We start from the raw sequence: 23,893 nt of genomic DNA on the forward strand, positions 1-23,893 counted from the left end.
GTGTAAAGAAAGTGGGCTCTCCTGCTGGGAGTCAAGCTTCCTTCCAACCCATTCACAGTGGTAGCCTAAGCGATCTTCCTAAGATAAATATCTGAGTATATACTTTTAAAACTTTTTGGCAATTCCTCGTTGCTGTTGGAATTGAGTTAAAACTCCTCAGCAGGGCAAGAAAATCCTTATGATTTTGACCCCTGCTCACCTCTCCAGACTCATCTTTCACCCTCAACCTCTCCTTATACTTTACATTTCCAGAAGGATTAAGCTCTTTTGGTTCCTTGAACATGCCAAAGTTCTCCCTTTTACTCTTGTCTCTTCCTGGGATGTTCTTTGTACGATGAGCACTTTTCTTCACCTGGCTAAATCAACTCCTTCTTCAGGTCTCTCCTTGTATGTCAATTCCTCTAGGTCTCTCTGACTATGCCCCCACTCCAAGTCTAGATTAGTAACCTTCTTATATGCTCCTAAAGCACCCTGATTTCTTGGTAGCAGTCATCACATATGTAATTATTTATGTCTTTCAAATTATTTAATTTATTCAATAATTTAAGCAAATGATTTATTTAATGTCTTTCTCCTCCATTAGACTAAGTTCTGTGAGATCAGTGACTACAAATCTTATTCACTACTGTGTTCCCAATTCCTAGAAGAGAAATTACCCTACAGGGGGGCACTCATATATTGGTTGACCGAATGTTCTCAGTGGGGCTTAATGTATACACATAAATAACCAGTATGTTTCAAAGACAGTATTCAGAAGACCAGAATTCTTTCTCGGCTTAATGAATGGGCATTCAAAACAGCAGTTCTCATCTCTAAAGGGAAGAACACAATTCCTGGGACTCAAGGAATTTGTGAGAGCAGTTAAGAAAAGGGGAAAAATCATTCTTCCTCAAGAATCTCAACTAATTTCACTTGACTCCCAGGACATGACTCTCTCCTGGTCCTCTGACTTTGCTGGGGTCTCTTTCTGAGGCTCCTTTGCTGGTCCTTCATCTCCTAAACCTCTAATCTTTGGATTATGTCCAGGCTTATTCCTTAGACTGCTTCTCTTCGATATCTAGAATTATCCCTAAATGATCTCATCTAGTCTCATGGCTTTAAATATCCTCTATAAACTAATAATTCCTAAATTTATCTCTCACTCAAATGCCAGGCTGGTATTTCCAATAGCCTACTTCACATCTCTGTTTGGATATCTCAAAGACAACAAGTACAAGATTAAGGCCCTAATCCTCCCCCAAATCTGCTATCCCCTCAATTTCATCAACTGACAACTTCCTCCTTTCATTCTCTGGTCAAGGATCTTAATTTTCCTTTACTCTCCTTACTCTCTCACAATACAAATACAATCTGTTAGCAGATACTCTTAGCTCTCTCTTCTTTTTTTAATGTTTATTTATTTATTTTGAGAGAAAGAGAGAATGAGCAGGGAAGAGGCAGAGAGAGAGGGAGACAGAGAATCCCACACAGGCTCTGTACTGCTAGTGTGGAGCTTGACGCAGGGCTCAAACTCATGAAACATGAGATCATGACCTGAGCCAAAATTAAGAGTCGAATGCTTAACTGACAGAGCCACCCAGGCACTCCTTGGCTCTATCTTCAATTGTATGTAGAATCTGACCAGTTCTCATCCCCCATTACCACTACTTTTGGTCCAAACCACCATCATCTAGCTACTGGATGATCACAATAGCTTTCTGACTGAACTCCCTATTTCTACCCTTGTCCCTATACAATCTATCCTCAATACAGCAGTCAAAATGAGCTTTTAACATATAAGTCCAAATATAGAATTACCATATGACCCAGCAATTCCACTTCTAGGTATATACCAAAGAGAACTGAAAACATATGTCCACACAAAAATTTGTACATGAATGTTCATAGCAGCATTATTCATAATAGCCAACAGGTTGAAACAGTGTAAATGTCCACCAATGGGTGAAAGTATAAACAAAATGTAGTATATTCATACAATGAAACTTTACTGTCAATAAAAAGAAAGAAACTTCTGATACATGCTACAACATGAATGAACTTTGAAAATATTATGCTAAGTGAAATAAGCAAGACACATTTTGCATGACTCCATTTATATGAAAGACCCAGAATAGGCAAATCTGGTGTCTCTAGAAAGCAGACTAGAGACTGGAGAAAATGGGGAGCCACTGCTTAATGTATGTTATGTGAATTTTACCTCAGTTTAAACAAAGAGAAAAAGATCACGTCATTCAGAGTCCTCCTCCTCATGCGGACTGAAAGGGTCCTTACAGGTGCCAACAAAGTCTTACATGATCTGCTTCTCATCCCTTCTCTGTCCTCGTCTCCTACTGTTCTCCCCTTGCCCATTCAGTTCCAGATTACCTAAATGTGCCAAATACAAACTCACCTTCGGGTCCTTATATCTTCTGCTTTCTCTGCCCACAGTGCACTCCCCCCATGTACTCCCAGGGATTGCTTCCTCCCTCATTTGCTTCATGTCTTTGCTCAGATGTCACCTTGTTATTAAGACTTTTCCCTGGTTACCCTAAGTGAAACAGCATATATACACACGTTTTCTTGGCACTCCCTATCCCTTTAACCTACTTCATTTTCTTCATAGCACTTGTCAACATCTGATATGATATATTTATTTGATTATTGTCTGTGTCCATCTACCCCCAAATCTAAGCTCCACAAGCAAGGGACTTTATTGTATTTACCAATGTATCCCACTGCCTAAAACGGTGCCTGGCAAATAGTAGGCATTCATAGATATTTGTTTAAAAAATGAGTGAACTATTAAATGAACAAAGAACAAAGTAACCAGAATCTATAATGTTTTAGGCAGTAAATAATAAACTTTCCAGGTTATCACATGATATTTGCAATAAGTTCATGAAAACAGCAGGGTTTGAAATCCTAGGGTGTGCATGAAACAGTAGTCATTTCTTGAGAGATGTATTAGCTTTATAGTCTAAGGCACAGCAGGGAAGTTGATTTCATTTTTACTTTAGAATCATTCTTTTTCCCCCTTTGTTCCAAAGAATAAAGAACCCAAAGAGGAACCATTCCTCTAGAGAGGTAGTTGAACAATAACTCATGGAGTGTGTTTTCTGCTTGTATTTTTCCTAAAGATTAATATGTACTAACTCACAGATGATACAAATAACCCTGGGGAAAAAAGGCAATTATTGACATCTGTGCAGTAAAAAGTAGACTAAGAGATGGGAGTCCTGGGCTCTAACTATCTGTATAATCTCAGGTAAATCACTTATCTTGCTTTCTTTTCTGTAAAAATAAGAGGGCTGAATTTGATTACCTCTGCGGCTCCATAATTTTATGGCAAAGATCATTTATGGCCACTTAATCTGCTTCCATGCTTATGGTAAATAAGTCTTCTGGGTCCAATGAGACAAGAGGTCATAGACATCCAGAAGCAGCAGGTTTCAGAAATTACATTCTGACCGATGATGTCAGATGTGTTCATCAGATTCAGGAAATAAAAGCCATTCTTATCCTTATCCACAAAGGAAGAAGGGGGCCTCATCACCTAGAACAGATGAGTCACCCACCCAAAGCTGTGTGGAAACACCATACAGATAGCAAAAAGAATGAGCCAGACCCTTAGTGCTGACATGGAAAGATGTCGATGTTATATTTTTCTGTGATTGTTCCATTTACACCTTGAGTTATAACTGACATAAATAAACTGTACATGTTTAAGTGTGCAATTTGATGAGTTTTAACATATACAGACACTTGTGAAACCATTACCACAATTAAGTTAGTGAACACATCTATCACTCTTAAAAGCTTCCTCTTGTTCCTTCATAATCCATTCCTCACTCCCTACCTGACCCCAGACAGAAAGCGCTGATCTGCTTTCTGCCATTAAAATTTGGATTGCATTTTCTAGAATTTTATATAAGTAGAATCATACAGTATAGCTTCTATTTTTTGTTTGTTGTTTTTTGTCTCTTTGTTGTTTGTATCAATAGTTTATTCCTTTCCATTGCTGAGTAGTATTCCACTGTAAAAATAAGCCACAATTTATCCCTTTACCTTATTGGTAGAGTTGTTTCCAGCATTTGGCTATTACAAATAAAGCTGCTATGAATATTCATGTACAAGTCTTTGCATGGAAATACGCTTTCACTTCTCTGGAGTAAATACTGAGGAATAGGATGGCTGAATGACAAGGCAGTGCACATTTAAGTAAACTACTACTAAACTGTTTTTCAAAGTGGCTGTACTGTTCCACATTCCCACCAGCAGTGTATGAAAATTCCAGTTGTTTTACATTCTCACCAACAATTGGTATGGTCTGTTTTTTAATTTTAGCTATTCTAGTGGGTATACAGTAGTATCCTATTATGATTTTAATTTGCATTTCTCTAATAATTAAAGATGTTGAGCATCATTTGACATCTATATAGTGTCTTTGGAAAAATGTCTGTTCAAATACTTTGCCAATTTTCTACTGGATTATCTATATTATGGAGTTTTCAAAGTTCTTTCTCTTTCATTTATTATCATTTACTAACATGTATGTAGTATGATCCTTTTTAAAAAAGAAATGGGGGCGCCTGGGTGGCTCAGTCAGTTAAGCGTCCGACTTCGGCTCAGGTCACGATCTCGCGGTCCATGAGTTCGAGCCCCACATCAGGCTCTGGGCTGATGGCTCAGAGCCTGGAGCCTGCTTCCGATTCTGTGTCTCCCTCTCTCTCTGACCCTCCCCCGTTCATGCTCTGTCTCTCTCTGTCTCAAAAATAAATAAACTTAAAAAAAAATTTTAAAAAGAAATGAAAATGTAAGAATCCAATCCATATTTATACATTTAGACAGTTATGATAGTCCATACAACAAAACTAGTAATGACTATTAATGATAATAGCTGGGGGCAGAAGCAGTGAGGCTACAGGGGACTACATTTTACATATTTTATTTACTCATTTTACATATTATATTGCTTTTCAACAATCATATAAAATATGATTAAGTTATTTCTCTTTGGCTGAGGGAAATCTAGGGGGAAAACACAAATAAAAGCCAAAACAATTCACCAGCAGCAGCCAAATAAGGAGTAAAGTGTCAAGTCATAAGTTCAAAAAGTCATGGCTAAGAAAACAGAAGAAAGATTTAGTTCAGGGGTGCCTGGGTGGCTCAGTTCGTTAAGCATCTGACTTTGGCTCAGGTCACGATCTCACGGTTTGTGGGTTCAAGCCCCGCATCAGGCTCTGTGGTGATAGCTCAGAGCCTGGAGCCTGCTTCTGATTCTGTATCTTTCTCTCTCTCTGCCCCTCCCCCACTTGCTCGTGTGGGCTCCTGTGGGCACGTGTGCGCTCTCTCTCTCAAAAATAAATAAACATTAAAAAAATTAAAAACAAGCAGATGGTTTATGGTTGCACAGCAGGATGTAAATGTTATAAGTGCTAACAAAGTAAAAGTAATTTGAGTAATAAAAAAAGGAAGTAGGGGAAAGCATTGGTAGGAAGTGTAAGAAAGCTAATTTCCTCCTCTTTCATAGCAGACAGTCCACTGATATTATTGAAACAGGTAGATTTTTTAAATGACTAAATGACTGGCCAAGCACTCCACTGCTAGGTATCTACCTAAGAAAAATGTAAATGTATGTTCATACAAAAAATCATAGTGAAAGTTCACAGCCGCATTACTCATAATAGCCAAAAAGTGAAAACAACCCAAATGCCCATCTACAGATGAATGGATAAATATGGCATATACATATAATAGAATACTGTTTGGCAATGAAAAGAAATGAAGTCCTGCTACACGCTATAACATAGATGAAGCCTGAAAACATTATGTTAAGTGAGAGAAGACAAAGGACCACATAGTCTTTGATTCCATTGAAATGAAATGTCCACAATAGGCAAATATAGAGATAGAAAGGAGATCAGTGATTGCTGAGGGATGGGGAAGGAAAAGGAAGTTGGGGAAGTGACAACTAAAGAGTACAGGGTTTCTTATTAAGGTGATGAAAAGTTCTAAAATCAATTGAGGTGATGGTTTCACAATTCTGTGAACATATTAGAAACCACTGCATTATACACTATAAATGGGTGAATTGTATGGTTATGTGAATTGTATTTCAATAAGGCTGTTGCCAAAAAGATACTAGGAAAAAAATGATTGCTCAATGGTTTTTATATTTTTTTCTTAAACTTAGTGGGATGTTAATGACTAATATCTTTTATGGTAAAGAAACACTTGAAGATTAGCAATTCTTCAATTTTATTTCAGTGTTTTATTCTGTTAAATTCAAGTAAAATTAAATAGCATGCTTTTAATGTAAATATTATGATCCAATATAATGCAGATTTTTCAGTCTATCTACCCACCCATCCTTCTATCTATATATATGCACAAAAGGTACTGGAAATAATTTTTACATGTGAATACTGTGGTAGTAGGAATTTGGGCGATTTGTTGCTTTCTTTATTATTTCCTATACTAGTTAAATTTTTAATAATAAGTATGTGTCATTTTTATTCATCTTTAAATTGTTCTTAAAAGAACAGAGTAAATATGAGAAAATGTTAATGTTTACATGTGGGTAGTGGGATTAGGATTTTTTTTCCCTCCTTATTTATTCTTTTCTGTACTTTCCAAATTTTCCTGTAATAAGCAACTATTATTTTCTAAATAGAAGAAAGTTAAAAATGATAGAATTAAAAGGATGTATAGCATTTCTGAAAGTGATTGCTAGTTCTTACCTAGGCTCCTTCTGTTGCTCCTGAATGATCTTTCTTCCTGGCCAGATGTCATCCATCTGTGACTGATGAAGAAGGGACTGTCCCACTGTCTCTCTTTTATTCACTTCAAGACAAACAAAAGCATGGCAGGGTGGTGGTGATGAGAGGGGAAGGGGAATACATTACACTTGCAGACAGGATGGCAATATTATCTTTATATTACACCCCCGCCCCCAGAGCCCATGAAGTGAAACTACCACCAGTAAGAACATAATAGGATTCCACACCAGAGGATCTATCACTGAAGTTAAGCACCTCAAAAAAAAAAAAAAAATTCCAGGAAGATCAGTACCTGAGGGTTTACGGCGCAGGGACATCCTAATTATCTCACTGCCTGTGTGGTAAGCAAAGCGATTCACTTTCTGGTCATAAAACCAGTCACCAGTTGCCTTCTTCAGCTCTCTGGGAAGGCATAGAAGAAAATGACAGATGAATTTAAAAAAAAATGGCCCTCATCATTCAGCTAACAAAGGCCAAGGAGGGAAATTCTCACCACAGCAGGGGCCTCATTTCCTCTCTCCATAGGTGATACTCACATTTCCTTGGCGCACACCTTGCACCTCCAGGTACCATTGCTTTCCTGGATTCTACAGTCCCGACACACCAGATGATTACAGCCCCGACAAGTGTTGGTCTTGGGAGTGAAACGGCCAAGGCTTTCCTGGCACCGAGCACAGGTCCGATCACTATAGTGCTGGCTTCCCCTCTTGGCCCCTTTCCTTTTTATCTCCAGTAACTCATTCTTCAGTCGCCTGCCAAGACCCCAAACAGAAGTACAAGCACATTTGCCATCTGCACAGGTTGGATGGAGAGATGTTGAGGGGCAGAGACAGTAATACTATTTGGTTCTGTGAAAGCAACAACTTCAGAGCCCCACCTGACCCGGTGAGGAATTGTAAACCTCACACATGTTCCTCTGAAAGTCACATGGGAGGTGTAAGGAGAGGTTCAGACAAAACTGGTCAAAGGTCTGGGAACTCATGCTTTTTTCTGGAACTCTTACCTAATCCTTTTCTCATCTGCTTTCCGGAGCTCCTCATCTCGTTGTAGAACACTGAGGATCAAATCCCTCTCCACCTCAGACAAAAAAGAAAGGTCAAGTATCTCTGACATGATTTATTCTATTTTTTCTTCTACTCTTCTTTCTTCAAAGCAATCAGACCAGCAGAGTTACCAGAGTTGCCTGAAATAAGATAAGAACTAATTTCACACAGATAATTTACTCCAGAGTAGACCACAGCCCTAGGGCCTTTTAATAGGCTACTTTCCCCTCAAGTCAGGATAAAAACACAATGTTGAAGTGTAGCTGACCTATTTACTATTCCTACTTCCACCTGAATCCTGCCCTGAAAATGAAGAGGCTTTGATTTTTGAAGAAAAAGGGTTGAGTCTTTCAGCATAAGCCACTTAGTCTGGAATAAGCACAGAACACCTGAGTCAAACTCCCCCTCTACCAAGTGGATCCTCAATCATCCAATTTTCAATACTTTAAATGTTCTCACATCCCAAGTGTATTAATCCAAATAATCAGACAGATGGTCTCTGTAGTAGAGGAGAAAACCACATGGGGACTCCTGCCAGTTGAAGCCATTTCTCCTTTCCTGACCAGCTTCCATGTTCTCAGGACTCAGCTTCATGCTACACTACAAAACTTCCATAAGCTATTCTATCTCCCAAAGTTCTTATTGCTGTCACTACCTCAAGAATGTCTTCGCACATTTGTTAAGCACCCACTCTGACAGGCATTGTGCAAAGTGCTAGGTATATAGAGATGAGTTAGACACAATTCTTGTCCTTAAGAAGTCCACAGACTAGTAGGGGAGACAGATACACATAAAAACAGCACAATGTACTAAGTGCTATGAGAGGGATAATAAATTCAATGCTATGGGAAACTAAAGAAGAAAATAACTAATTCTATCTTGCATAGAGAGAGAAGAGAAAGATTTGTATACATGGTAGGTTTTACAGAGAGGTGTATTTTTCATTATAAAACAGTAAATTTTTGTTGGTGGGGGGAAATGGTAGCAAAGATGGGGGGGCTAAATTTTATAACTCTCACTCTTAAAAATTAAGAATTTTTAAATTTATTACACAGACAATAGAAATCCATCAAACATCTTTATTGTTGCTTTGTTTTTGATGTTGAGAAATCACGTGATCAAATTCATCTTGCAGAGATCACTCTAGCTATAGTATGAAAGACTGATTCAAAGGACAAATTGAAGTTCAATTTGGAAGTACATAACACATTGTAAAATATGTACATTCCTTAGCCAAGCAATATCACTTCTAAGAATGTACCTGATGGAAATACCCATATAGATGTGCATACAAGGGTATATACACAAGAATGTTACTGCAATATTTGTAAGAGCAAAACAAAATAGTTCTTTAAACAAAATAATACTTCCATATAACCACATATTATGCAACCATTTAAAAAATGTGGTAGATCTGTATGAAGATGCATCTTGGAGTGGAAAAAAAGGTAGTTGCAGGACTATACTGAATGACACCTTTGATAAAGTATTTATCCATACATTTGTATATGTAGAGAAAAAAGGTCTGGAACAAAAACCATGATCATTGGTTTTTCTTGGGGACTACAATTGGGAGGGGCAACATTTAATTTTTGCTTTGTATGGTTATGATTTTTTTACATAAAAGTGTCTTACTTTTAAATACCAAAAAAGAAAATTCAAAAGAGACAGGATTATTGTAATAGTCCAGACAAAAGACAATTTCAGTTTACTAAGTGTGCCTCTAACCAACTTGGCAAGCCGTTTTATTTCCGTCACCTTCTGGTTTCTCATGTACAAGAATGACATATCTCAAAAAGTTCTCAAGAAAATGAAATAATGTGTGTTAATTAATCACAATATTTGGAACACATGTTTGGAATACACATACTTGATGAATCTGCTACAGGGCAGGTGTAAACCAGGGCAGCAAGACAAAGAACAGAGAATAAAATTTGCAAAGAAGAACTGACAGAATGGAGTAACTAAGAGGATGAAGAAGGAAGACAAAGTCAAAGATGCCCACCTTGCATGTCTGGGTTTATCAACTGGTAGATTAGTGATAATCTTAACTGTGATAAGAGCTATAAGAGAAGAAACAGGTATGGAAGTAAGGCAAGAAGTTTCATTTTAGTCATAATTGTGTTTGTACTATATACAGGACATCCAGGTAATTAGACCCAGAAAATTGTTGGAGGCACAGGGCTGGTCCTCAGGAAGAGAGACTGTATCTGAAAGTATACACTTGGTAGTCACGGGAGTCAAAGAGCTCAGGGTAGACCCAGTGAGAAAGGAAGTGAGGCCCATATTTACATTCTCTGCTCCCCTTGAAACTAGACCACGAGCCCTTTTTCACTCTTTTGTTTTGTTTTACTAATTACCTACAGGACAATTGAGAGTATAAACAACACAGCACAGTTACAAGGTTCCTGAAACCTCAACAGTTTCTTGACTTGGCTATTTCCTGGTCTTTACTGAACTATAAGATACTAAGCTTCCTTCATAGACCCTTTCTTAGATAATCTTGAGGAAGAATGATTAGTTCTTTTTTTAATGTTTATTTATTTATTTATTTATTTGGAGAGAGAGACAGAGTGTGAGCAGGGGAGGGGCAGAAAGAGAAGGAGATAGGATCTCAAGCAGTCTCTGCATTGTCATCGCAGAGCCTGATGCAGGGCCTGATCCCACTAACCGTGAGATGATGACCTGAGTGGAAACCAAGAGTCAGACACTTAACCAACTGAGATACCCAGGCGCCCCAAGAATTCTTAGTTCTTATACCCATGGAGAATATATACACTCTGTGAGAACAAAGACTTTTTCAATATTCTTCTATGTATCTGGCCCACCACCTAACACAATATTTGGCACATAGTGCTGCATATGCTGCCACTATTGTTGATCATCATCACTATCATCATCCCACCAGTTCCATTTATTGAGAATTTACTATATGCCAGGCAACAAGTACTTTATATATTAACTAATTTAATCCTCACAACAACCCCAAGAATGAAGTACTATTGTTATCCCCATTTTATAGATGAGGACCCAGGAAAGGCTGGGTTAACTTGCCCATTAATAAACAAAAAGCAATTGAAGTTGCTGGGATTCAAGCCCAGGCAATCTGATTCTAGAGCTAGTGCTCTACTGGCCCTGTCCAGGCAGGATCATGGCCAAAACAATTATAAAATATTGAACAGAGCAATTAAAAGCATTGTACAAATGGATTCTCATATGGGTGATTATGAGTGAAGCACTGGCCAAAATATCAGCAGCTCATGGATAAAATAGATATCACCAATTGCCTGGCAGTTAAAGACTATAGATGGCACTACTGGCACATTGGAAATGAGAATGAAGTCAGATTTGTGGAGTGGCAGCAGAGTTCTGTAATGAGATAGGCACATTGGCACAATAATGAGACCAAGTAACATCAAAATCCAGGGAAGTAAGAAAATCCTTGAGGAAATAAAGATAGCACCATAAGAAAATGGAACTGCTAATACTGTATATCTCTTGTTTTTCGCTCTCATGGACTTGAACAACCAGAATTGCCTTCTTCTAAAATCTTAAATTCAGGAATCCCCATTTTCTGACCATAGCACACTCTCACTATACCTATTCTTCAACCTAATCAAGACCACAGTCTCTTGAGCCTATGTCCCATTTTCTCTTGGTCTACTTGATTCCTACTTATTTTCCTTTCCAACCCATTCTGGTCTCCAGATGGCTCAACATTTGAACTACTCTCACCAGTATCTTCCATATGCATATACCTTCATCCCTCTATTGCATCTGCCCATCAAAATCCCAAACCTGTACCAATAATATAGTCTTGCCTTGTATGCTCCTATACCCAAGTCCTACATAATTCTCAGTCTCCAACCTCAGCTGGACCCTTACTGTCACTCATACGTCTTTTTACTTGCCCTTAGTCCAGTTCCTTTTCCTAGTCTTTTCAGGTTCTATTTTTAAGCCTTCATTGATCTCACACTCCCATTTCCCTTTCTTCCAGTTCCCACCAGACATCTTTATTTCACACTTGTAAAGAATACACCACTCATGATTTCCTCAGCTCCCCACCTCCTCTCCCATTACTTGCCAATCTGACTCCTTTCAGAAAAGTCATATCCCACCCCAACCCCTCTTTGGACCATGGGTTGCTATTTCAAACACTAACCCTGTTGCCAGCCAGTTCACTTGAGATGCAATCTTGCACAATCAGTAGTGTGAAGAAGAAAACAGGATAATAAAAAATTTCTGAGGCAAGGAGAAAAAGGAAAGCATAGGAAAAAAATGAGACAAATAGAAAAAAGAAGATGGTTAAAAACAAACTCCAATATATCAATAAACATAAAAAACATATATGAGCAAAACTCACCCGTTAAAATGCAGAGGTTAACAGATTGTATAAAATTTTTAAAAATCCAGCTATGTGCCATTTTACAAGGGACACATCTAAAACAAAGATGAGGAAAGATTGAAAATAAAAAAAGGTGGAAAAAGATATACCAGGTAAATGCCAATCCAAAGAAAGTTGTGGCAGCTATATTAACACCTATACAATAAAACTTTAAGACAATAAAAGCATTATAATAATAAAGAAAATTAGTACATAGAGTAAATAAACCTGTATGCGCTCATAAAAACACTTCTAAATATATAAAGGAAGATTAAGTACGCTAGAGAGAAATTGAAAAATCAAGCATCAAAATGGGACATCAATATAACCTCTTTGCAGTTATTATCACAAGGAGATAAAAAATTAGTAAATATATAGACAAGTTGAACAACAATATAAGCTTGATTTGGTGGACATATGTAGAAATCTATATCCAATTGGAAAATCACATTCTTTTCAAGTGCATGTGGACCATTTACCTCCCAAAATAATCATGTACTAGGTTATAATACAAGTCTCAGTAAATTTCAGAAAAATCATTCTCCTACAGATCATGCTCTCTGACCTCAAGAAAATTAAATATGAAGTTAAGAACAAAAGATCATTTTTAATCCTAAAACATTTTAGAAATTTAAAGACATTTCTAAATAACTTATAGGTCAAAGAAAAATTATAATTGTACTAAATCTATCATTAATATCTTAAAGAAGAAATCTGCTGCCTGCTTTACCACCACTACCACTCCCATATCATAGAATATATTCTAGAAATTCAAAAAGGAAAATATGGAATAAAAATAATGCTTTCATATGCAAAGTTTTATGGTAAATGATATAACACATTTTGAAAAACATAACTCAGAAAAATAATGGAAGCACAAATGAAACCAGACAGATTTGAAGTTAGGAAATCTGTGACCTTTCATATTCTCCCAACTGATGAATATTAGGGTTTAGTGGAGAAACCAAAGCCCAAAAAACTTATTAAAGCTGTTCACTGAAATTCAGCCACAGATGTGAAGCCAAAAGAGCAAGGATTATCCACTGAGAAAACCATAGCTCAGATAACATGAGTGTCTGAACCCAAGCTCTGATGGACAATTGTTCTATGTTAGTCGTGGGGTGTCAAGACTCAGATTAAATATTTTAATATAGCATCCTTGTGGGACCTCATACACACAAGAAGTTATTTTAGAAAAGATGGTTTGTTTATTCAGAAAATTATGTACAATTTAGTGCTCAAAATTCAAGATAATATTTTAATGCAAACACAAAAGCAAGAAGGAACTGAAAAATCTATGAAAATGAAAGGTTAACATACCTTTCTTGATTATATATCCAAATGGATATATATAATTTATACCCTAAACCTATAGATTAGGAGATAACATTAATTAATAAGTGAACATTAACAGCTAGTTTTCAAGAAGGGTGGGGAGAGATCTCTCAAGTTATTTTAAATTCTGAATACCAGTTATAAAAATGAAAAACTGGGCCAAACTGATAGGAATCATGGAATAATGAATATAGTGGTGTAAGACAGACTTGGGTTCAAATTCTAGCTTTGCTATTTATTAGTTATATGACCTTGTACAAGGGCCCAAAATATAAAAAGATTATCAAAAATATAGAAATCCTTATAAGAATAGTATGTACATTAAAAATCATTGTTGGTGTTCCCCAAATGGAAACTGATGTGAATTAGAAAAAACATCACATAATGTCCCTGGACTGGGCAGAAAATAAACAGATTTTGCTGTGTTTCATTTGTTGGACACCTTGGTACCTCCCCATCTCCTAAATATATAGGGCATGTTCAAACTAGAAACTTCTACCATATATAACCTCCTTGAGGGCAGACACTGTATCTGGACTTCATACTCCAAGGAACATATTTAGCACACTGTCTGATACACAGTATAAGGTCAATAAATGTTTACTGAATGTCTTCACCCAGAAATAAATCTATATTTATATGTTTAAACTTAACTCACAGAAATTGAAGAGCAGTAATAGAGCTGAGACAAAAGTGGATTTGTTTTCCTGAAGTAGTATGGTGTCATGGTTAAGAGCATGGGCTCTGGAGCCAGACTGCCTGAATTTGAATCCCAACTTCACCATTTACTAGTTGTGTGACCCTAGGCAAGTTACTAAACCTCTCAGGGCCTCAATGTTCTCATTTGTAAAATGAAGATAATAACTTTACCTACCTTTTTGGATTTGTTATAAAGATTAAATGAGTTTCTAAAATATGTAAAGTGCTTGAAGTAATGTGAACACAAAGAATGCTAAATGTTAGCTATTTTTATTTTGTCAGGTTTATATGTGTATTCATGCTTTAAGACTTACCTGAATGTCCTTGAAAAAGGACACGTACTTTCTTTTAAAGAATACAGTGAGTTAAAGTGCATCTATACACCATTTAAAGTTTCAAGCATTGTTTTTAAAAGTGAGAAACTATGCTAATAATATTAAAGGTTACAGAAGAATCTCAGAAAAAGTGACCCATGCTCAAGGGCAAAAAGACTGAATTGGTATTAAAGTATTCCTCTAAACCTACAAGTAGTAATTATTGACGGTTTTGCATATAAATCCTATTGGAATATCAATTATGTCCCACTAAAGTGATACAAGAGAATTTTGCTCTTTGGGCCAGGGAAAATGGGCAATTTTGGTAAAATTTATACTTCACTAAACACAAAAAAAGTGAATCAGAGTCTTTCAAAGGATAGAAACTGCTATTGTTAAGCAAATGATACTCGGTTTTACACAGAAACTAGTGATGTGAGAAGATTTACCCTGCTACTGTATACTTTTGAATATAATCAGAACTGATAAGGCTATGACAAGAAATGTGATGGTGTCTACATTTTTGAAAGGTTAATTGAAACTGGGCTACAAATTATACTTGGTAATGAAATTTGTAACTTGAGAAAGTCAGTGGACTTCTAATTCTAGCTAAAACAGAGTAACGAAAAGTGGATTTCCACCTTGCCTAAAATAAGCCACCACCCTAAATGGATAAAATACGTGAAACAGTGGTGGCTTCAGGCAGTGAAGAACTGTGGTCCCTGAAAGAAAATAAACAAATAGGGCAAGACCTCCAGAAAATTAAAAATAGACCTACCCTATGACCCAGCAATAGCACTGCTAGGAATTTATCCAAGGGATACAGGAGTACTGATGCATAGGGGCACTTGTACCCCAATGTTTATAGCAGCACTCTCAACAATAGCCAAATTATGGAAAGAGCCTAAATGTCCATCAACTGAGGAATGGATAAAGAAATTGTGGTTTATATACACAATGGAATACTACGTGGCAATGAGAAAGGATGAAATATGGCCTTTTGTAGCAACGTGGATGGAACTGGAGAGTGTGATGCTAAGTGAAATAAGCCATACAGAGAAAGACAGATACCATATGGTTTCACTCTTATGTGGATCCTGAGAAACTTAACAGAAACCTATGGTGGAGGGGAAGGGAAAAAAAAAAAAAAAGAGGTTAGAGGGGGAGAGAGCCAAAGCATAAGAGACTGTTAAAAACTGAGAACAAACTGAGGGTTGATGGGGGGGTGGTGATGGGTATTGAGGAGGGCACCTTTTGGGATGAGCACTGGGTGTTGTATGGAAACCAATTTGACAATAAATTTCATATATTGAAAAAAAAAAAGACCTCCGATTTTTTCCAGGTTTATGGTCTTGAGACAATTTCCAGACTATGGTGCAGGGAAGAGGAATATAGGCAGAAACTGGTGAACTGCTTGAGCTGAGGTGACAGAGCTGAGAGTCTGGGAAAACCCACGTGGCAAAAGTTCATAGGACAGAGTACTGAGAGAGCCACACACAGACAGATCTTTGGAGAGTTATCAAGGGTCTTCCTGAGTATTCAGCACAGCACTGATCAGTGCATGGCATGCCTGTGAGGAAATTACCTGGGCCAAGGACAGAACCAACTGAAAGGATTCAAACAACAGTGTCTGTCAACCACACAGGGCCAGGAGTAGTGCCTGTTCACCAGCCAAACTGGAAAACTTCATGATTCGCAGGGCATGGGACAAAGTACTCAGAAGGGTCTTGCTTCCATACTGGGAACTAATTAGCCCTATACTGTGTGCTGCTGTGGTCCTGCCTAACATATCTCAACAAAGTAGCCTGAAAGGATCAATCTGTTTCCAAGTAACTCAAGTGCATCCCAGAACACAGTTCAAGCATATTTATAATAATATAAAAAAATGCAGTACCCAGCAAAGTAAAATTCCCAATATCTGGTACCCAATAAAAAACTAACAGGCATGATTTGCAACAACATGGATGAACCTAGAGGGTATCAGGCTAGTAAAACAAGTCAGACAGGGAAAGGTAAATACCATATGATTTCATTTAAATGTGGAATCTAAAAAAAAAAAAAATGAACAAACAACAAATAAAAAAAAAAAAACAGAAAAAGAATCATAAATACAGAGAACAAACTGGTGGTTGCCAGAGGGGAATGGAGTGGAAGAAGGGGTAAATGGGTGAAGGGGAATGGGAAGCAGAGGCTTCCAGTTATGGAATGAATAAGTCACAAGGATGAAAGGTTCAGCAGAGGCATTTTAATAGTGTTGTATGGTGACAGATGGTACCTATACTTGAGGTGAGCTCAACATAGAATAACATATAGAGTTATCAAATCATTATGGTGTACACCTGAAATTAATATAACATTGTGTGTCAACTATACTTCAATAAAAAAAAAATTAACGAGCACGCAGAAAAGCAGGAAAATACTGTCCATGATGAGGAGATAAAACAATCAAAAACTGACCAAGAACTGACAGAAAGGCTAGAATTAACAAAAAAATCAGTAAAACAGTCATTATAACTGTATTCCAATTTTAAAAAGTTAAATAAAGATATGGAAGATATTTAAAAATACCAAAATCAAACCTAGAGACAAAAACTACAATGTCTAAGATGAAAAATACCCAAGATGGGATTAACATCAAATTACACATTGTAGTAGAAAAGATTAGAGAGCTTGAATACATTGCAACAGAAACTATCCAAATGAAACAGTAAGAAAAAATAATTTTATAAAAAGAGAGCATTAATGAACTGTAGAACAACTTTAAGCTGACTATGTACATGTAATTGGAGTAACCAAAGGAAATAGGAACACAAAAAATATTTGAAGGAATACTGGCCAAAATTTTTCTAAATTTGATGAACACTATAAACTCACAGATCCAAGAAACTCAATAAACTTTATGCAAAAGAAACATAAAGAAAAACACACGATATGGCACACTGCAGTCAATTTTTTTTAAACCAGAGATAATGAGAATATCTCAAAGCAGCTAGGGCCGGGGGTACATGTTACACACAAAGAAATAAGACAATGATGAAAGGAGATTTATCACTGGAAACAATGAAATGAGAAGACAGTGGAACATCTCTAAAATACTGAAAGTAAAAAACAAAAAACAAAAAACAAAAAACCTGTCCACCTAGAATTCCAAACACAGTGAAATATCACCCAAAAGCATAGGTGAAATAAATACTTTTTTCAAACATGAAAATGTTGAAAGAATTAATTGCCAGTAGACCTGCACTATAAATATTGTTAAAGTCTTTTGGGCAGAAGAAAAATAATCCAGATACAAATGTGGTCCTGCAAAAGGGAATGAAGAACACATGCAATGGCAAACTATGGGGTAAAAATAGTTTTTCTTTTAATGTTTATTTATTTTTTGAGAGACAGAGAGCAAGAGCAGGGGGAGGGGCAGAGAGAGAAGAGAGAGAGAATCCCAAGCAGGCTCCATGCTATCAGCACAGAGCTCAACTCGGGCCTCGATTTCACAAACTGTGAGATCATGACATGAGCCAAAATCAAGACTCAAATATTTACCAGCTGAGCCACCCAGGCACCCTAAAAATATTTTTTTCTCATAGATGAATGGGCAAAGAACATATGGTGCGTGCACGCGCGCACACACACACACACACACACACACACACACTGGAATATTACTCACCATAAAAAAATGAGATGTTGCCATCTGCAACATGGATGGACCCAGAAAATATTATGCTAAGTGAAATAAGTTAGAGAAAGACAAACACAATATGATTTCACTTACATGTGGAATCTATAAAACAAAACAAATGAGCAAACAAACAAACAAAAAGCAGAAACAGACCCATCAATATATAGAATAAACTGATGGTTTCTAGAGGGGAGAAACATGGGGGTATGGGCAAAATAGGTGAAGAGTAATGGGAGATACAGGCTTCCAGTTATGAAGTAAATAAGTCACAGGAATAAAAGGTATAGCATAGGGAATACAGATAATGGTATTGTAACAGTATTGTATGGTGACAGATGGTAGCTTTGCTTGTGAGCACAGCATAATGTACAAACTTGTCAAATCACCATGTTGCACATCTGAAACTAATGTAACAGTGTGTGTCAGCAACACTTTAATAAAAAATAATTGACTGCCAGACTGCCTGGGTGGCTCAGTTGTTTAAGCATCCTATTCTTGGTTTCAGCTCAGGTCATGATCTTATGGTGTGTGAGATCAAGCCCTGTGTTGGGCTCTATGCTGATAGCATGGAGCCTGGTTGGGATTTTCTCTACCTCTCCCTCTCCCTCTGCCCCTCCACAGCTCATGCTCTTGTTCTGTAAAAGTAAATAAATAAACATAAAAAAATAATTGACTTAAAAAAAATTTTAATGTTTATTTATTTTTGAGAGAGAAAGACACAGAGTGTGAGTGGGGGAGGGACAGAGAGAAAGGGAAACACAGAATCTGAGATAGGCTCCAGGCTCTGGGATGTCAGTGCAGAGCCCGACACAGGGCTCGAACTACTGTGAGATCCATGACCTGAGCCGAAGTCAGAGGCTTAACCGACTGAGTCACCCAGGCGCCCCAATAATTGACTTTTAAAAGTAAAAAAAATATATATAACAATATATTGTGAGGTTCAAAACATATGTAGAACAAAGTTAGAAGATTTACATAACCTGATTTCAAGACTTATCGTAAATCTACAATAATCAAGTGAGAATGGAATTGGCATACAGAAAGATAAACAGAACAACAGAAGAGTTCAGAAATAAAACCTTATGTTTACAGTCACTTGATTTTTGATAAAGGTACAAAAGAATTCAGCAGAGAAATGGTAATCACTTCCACAAATGATGCTGGAAAAACTGGATATCCAAAAGTAAAATTTTTAAAAATGTCAAGATTTCCTAGTTATGACACTTAAAATATGATCCAGAAGTTAGTAAACTAGACTTCAGTAAAATTAAAAACTTCTTCTCTTTGAAAGATGCTAATAAAAAACTAAAATGACAAGCCTTTTACTGGAAGAAAATATTTGTAAATAGTGTATGTGATAAGGACTTGTACCCAGAATATACAAAGAACTCTCAAAACTATAATTTAAAAAAAACCCTACACAACCAACATTTTTAAGTGGACAAAACTTTGAACAAATACATCACCAAAGAAAATATATGAATAGTAAATACACATATGAAAATATGCTCAACATCACTCATCATCAGGCAAATACAAATCAAAACCACCATGAGATACCACCTCACACCTGTCAGAATGGCTAGAATTAACAACTCAGGCAACAACAGCTGTTGGCAAGGATGCAGAGAAAGAGGATCTCTTTTGCATTGTTGGTGGGAATGCAAGCTGGTTCAGCCACTCTGGAAAACAGTATGGAGGTTCCTCAAAAAACTAAAAATAGAACTACCCTACGACCCAGCAATTGCACTAGTAGGCATTTATCCAAGGGATACAGGTGTGCTGTTTCGAAGGGACACATGCACCCCCATGTTTATAGCAGCACTATCAACAATAGCCAAAGGATGGAAAGAGCCCAAACGTCCATCGATGGATGAATGGATAAAGAAGGTGTGGTATATATATACCATGAAGTATTACTCGGCAGTCAGAAAGAATGAAATCTTGCCATTTGCAACTACGTGGATAGAACTGGAGGGTATTATGCTAAGTGAAATTAGTCAGAGACAGACAAAAATCATATGACTTCACTCATATGAGGTCTTTAAGAGACAAAACAGATGAACATAAGAGAAGGGAAACAAAAATAATATAAAAATAGGGAGGGGGACAAAACATAAGAGACTCTTAAATATGGAGAACAAACAGAGGGTTGCTGGAGGGGTTGTGGGAGGGGGGATGGGTTAAATGGGTAAGGGGCACTAAGGAATCTACTTCTGAAATCATTGTTTCACTATATGCTAACTAATTTGGATGTAAATTTTTAAAAAAATTTAAAAAAATTTTAATTGTAAAAAATAAAATAATAAATAAATAAAGCACATTAATGTCAGTTTTCTCACCAAAATGAGAGTAAGGGTTATGACACCATTAATAAATATTAAAATTAACTGTAAAGTGTTCATTTCATCTGTATTTCTATTTTTATAGAAATGAATGTCTTATATAATATTAGTACAGTGGTGAATATATAGTTTATAAGGAAATATACATATATTAGGGGTGATAAAAATTTTTGGTGGTGAGAGAGACTGATCAAAAAAGTTGTGAAATGCTTTGCTTAAAGTAGGGTGAAGGGAAACCATTCTTACAAATTGCCATATGTCATTGTGATCCTGCTTGCATATATTTATGATGTATGTTAATTAGGAAAGAATAAATCATTCTGATGATTGTAAAATACAGTTGCCCTGATGCATGTAGGGTAGCATAATGAATATGGATTTGTGCTGCCATAAAGTATATTCAGAAGTGAACTCTATTAACTAATTGTGAACACAGCAATTACAGTATCTGAGGCAGACCTATCTAAAGCACTGTCAGAATTAATACCTATTATATGTGTGGGTTTTCCAAAACATAAATGAGGCATAGCCCTTAAAAGCCAGCAAAATCTATCCCCTTTTGGAAAAAATTACTATTTGAAAATCTGAAGGTAAAAGAGTGAATTTTAGAGCACAGAAAAGTGAGACCAAAACAGATTATGTGATAAGTCTGCACACTGTACAAAAAAAAAAAATCCATGAAAGGAAAGCTTCCAGAAATGCAGGGTTTCCCTAAATCCCCTTGTCTGGATCCAGCCACCTATGCACAAAGGCACCAACTGATAACATTTTTTGGTTGGTAACAACTGAGTGAATATGTAACACTGTTACAGTCAATAAAATGTTTACATTGGGATACTGTGTTGGTCATTTTATCAACTGTCCCTTTCTCTCTTTTTTAATTTTCTTATTAAGTTTATTTATTTATTTTGAGAAACAGAGAACAAGCAGGGTAGGGGCAGAGAGAGAAAAAGGAGAGAGAGAATCCCAAGCAGGCTATGCAGGCTAATATGGGGCTTGAACTCAACAAACAGTGAGATCATGACCTGAGCCAAAATCAGGAGTCGGATGCTTAACCAACTGAGCCACCCAGGTGCCCCTCAACTGTCTCTTTCAATTTTAGGGTGATGTCCCTCCAAGAAAACAACTCTAAATATTTTATTAAAATCTGTCTTAGACATCTAATCAAAGCCATGCAAACAAATTTAAGGTAGATTCAAACTATAAAGCTGCTAAATCTGGTTTCTCTTTTTCCAAGTTTTCTTTGGATACAGACCCCTACTCCCATCTCCCTGAGCCCCTTCTGGCCCCTGGGTTAAATAATGTAAATGTATCTGGCCCAAAGATTCTTCTGTGACACCTCCCTCTATGTCCTGGTAGTTACCTTTGAATGTCTGTGTGGTTTCAGGCCTTTAAAATCCGACTTCTTCCCCTGACCTGCAGCTCTGTATTTTGCACTGTTTACAGAATACACACTAGTTCAGACGGGCAACTACATGTTAAGTGTTGTGCTAACTGGCTAAGGATAAAATAATGCATAGCCCCTGCCCCAAAGCAGTTCACAGTCTATTGAAATAGATACTTAAATAATCATAAAAGAACATGGTGACCAAAGAAATATATTCACAAGGTATTATTGAAAATACCAAGGTTGGACACTAAGTCCAGCTTGGGGAAAGAGAACTAGAAAGAGATACCAACAATAATAGCACATGAACTAGCTATAAATAATGTGTATGTGTTGATTAATCAAGTAGAGAACACAGCATGGAGGCATAAAGCAACACGGTATGGGCAAGCAGTATAGCAATATGGGATAGTAAATTGTAAAGGAGGATGTGAAAGAGATGGGGGGTAGGGTGGGATCATACCATGAGTTTGATATACTGTGCTCAGAAACGTATAATCAACCTTTCACAATGGGAACCATTGAAGGGTTTTACGTAATGCAAAGGCTTGTTAGAACACTGACAGTTGTGCAGAATATGGATTTGAGAAGGCTGTGATATAAATCTAGAGGGCAGATGATGAGAGCACAAAGTAGAAGGCAGTAGTAGTAGAGATAGAAAGGGGCATGTTAAAGATATACACTGAGGTAAAACCTTCAGAACCTGTGAATGTTCTGTAACACAGAACAGCCTCTTCTACTAGGACTTGGGGCTCTGATGTGCTAGATTTCTAATTACGAGTAGTACTGCTTAGAATAGTGCCTATAAGCACTGAATCTGGGGGCAGGCTGCCTGTGTTCCAATCAGAGCTTTCCTATTTTTTTTTTTTTTGTTTTTTTTGCTGTGTGACCTTGGGCAAGTTATTTGACCTGAGTCTCTGTTTCCCCATTTATAAAAACAGTGATTAATAATAGGAGCTCCTGCCTAAGGCTGTGAGGATTCCAGTGTACATCATGAATAAAGGGTAGAACATAGTGCCCAGTCTACAATAAGCAGCCAATTTGGTAGATGTTTAATTATTATTCACCATATGCTTTGAAAAAGATACAAGCATATGGCTGTTTTGACATCTTACTATGAAATTTGAGAAATCTAATCAGCAGTCTTGCCCAGATGGAAAGTCACCATATCTCTCTGCATGGAGGTAGGCTGACAAGCATAAATATTAAGTAAATGTTAGTAATTGGATATGATCAGTTTAAAAGATATTTATTTATACACTGTTCCAGACAGGATTTAAAATGACTTACAAAGATACATAAAACATAACAAAATAGCATAAATTTTAAAAATAGAATCAAAAAGAAGAAAAACAAGAGTGGTGATAATGTAGAAGAGCAGAATCAAGGCTCCAAACCCAAAGGGCAACTTAGGCTTCCCAGTGGTCAACTGGGGTCCAGACCCCCACAACCTCACCCACAGAGCACATCCATGCCTCAGACAATGTGTCCAGGCCTTCCTACACTGAGGTCCATTCTTAGAAGTGTTATGGTAGCCAAGTTGTTATTTTCCCCTAACAATGAGAAATTTATAAACTAGTTCTCAAGTTTACAATATTCTGATTTTGGGTTTGCACCATGGTTCTTTTGCCCCTTACAATCCTTTGCAAAACAGGTTCCATAAAAGTGGAGTTTGCATATAGTGAGGCATTGAGCAGTTTTAGATATCTTAAAGATAGCCACCAGCTGATGAAGATGAAGAAAGAGGAAGAGGAGAAGAAAGCCAGTAACACTTCTAGAATGCTTACTATGGACCAAACACTTTTCTAAGCACTTCATATAAGATGGAGTCATTTAGTCCTCATGATCATACTGTGAGGCAGATACTACACTATTATGTTTACAAATGAGGGTAGGGAGGCACATATTGAGCAAACAACTTGCCCAAGGTCATTTGTCCTATAAGTGAC

The 23,893-nt window shown here is 37.0% G+C and overlaps 1 protein-coding gene across 2 annotated transcripts in view; it reads right to left on the reverse strand.

Annotated features, from left to right (window-relative positions):
- SYTL4 (synaptotagmin like 4) overlaps positions 1-23,893 on the reverse strand; it is a 215,177-nt gene that overhangs the window by 15,052 nt on the left and 176,232 nt on the right. The window contains exons 3-8 of one of the 2 annotated variants that reach the window (XM_049644040.1): positions 12,165-12,241; positions 11,964-12,043; positions 7,762-7,941; positions 7,295-7,510; positions 7,051-7,160; positions 6,720-6,822 (exon numbers count right to left, since the gene is read on the reverse strand). In XM_049644040.1, the coding sequence (XP_049499997.1) occupies positions 6,720-6,822; positions 7,051-7,160; positions 7,295-7,510; positions 7,762-7,871 (539 nt within the window). In that variant the 5' untranslated portion in view covers positions 7,872-7,941; positions 11,964-12,043; positions 12,165-12,241. The remainder of the gene's footprint in view (positions 1-6,719; positions 6,823-7,050; positions 7,161-7,294; positions 7,511-7,761; positions 7,942-11,963; positions 12,044-12,164; positions 12,242-23,893) is intronic. The other variant, XM_049644042.1, reaches the window with a different exon arrangement.

This window comes from Panthera uncia, chromosome X, assembly GCF_023721935.1.
Source record: "Panthera uncia isolate 11264 chromosome X, Puncia_PCG_1.0, whole genome shotgun sequence".
Lineage (NCBI taxonomy): Eukaryota > Metazoa > Chordata > Mammalia > Carnivora > Felidae > Panthera > Panthera uncia.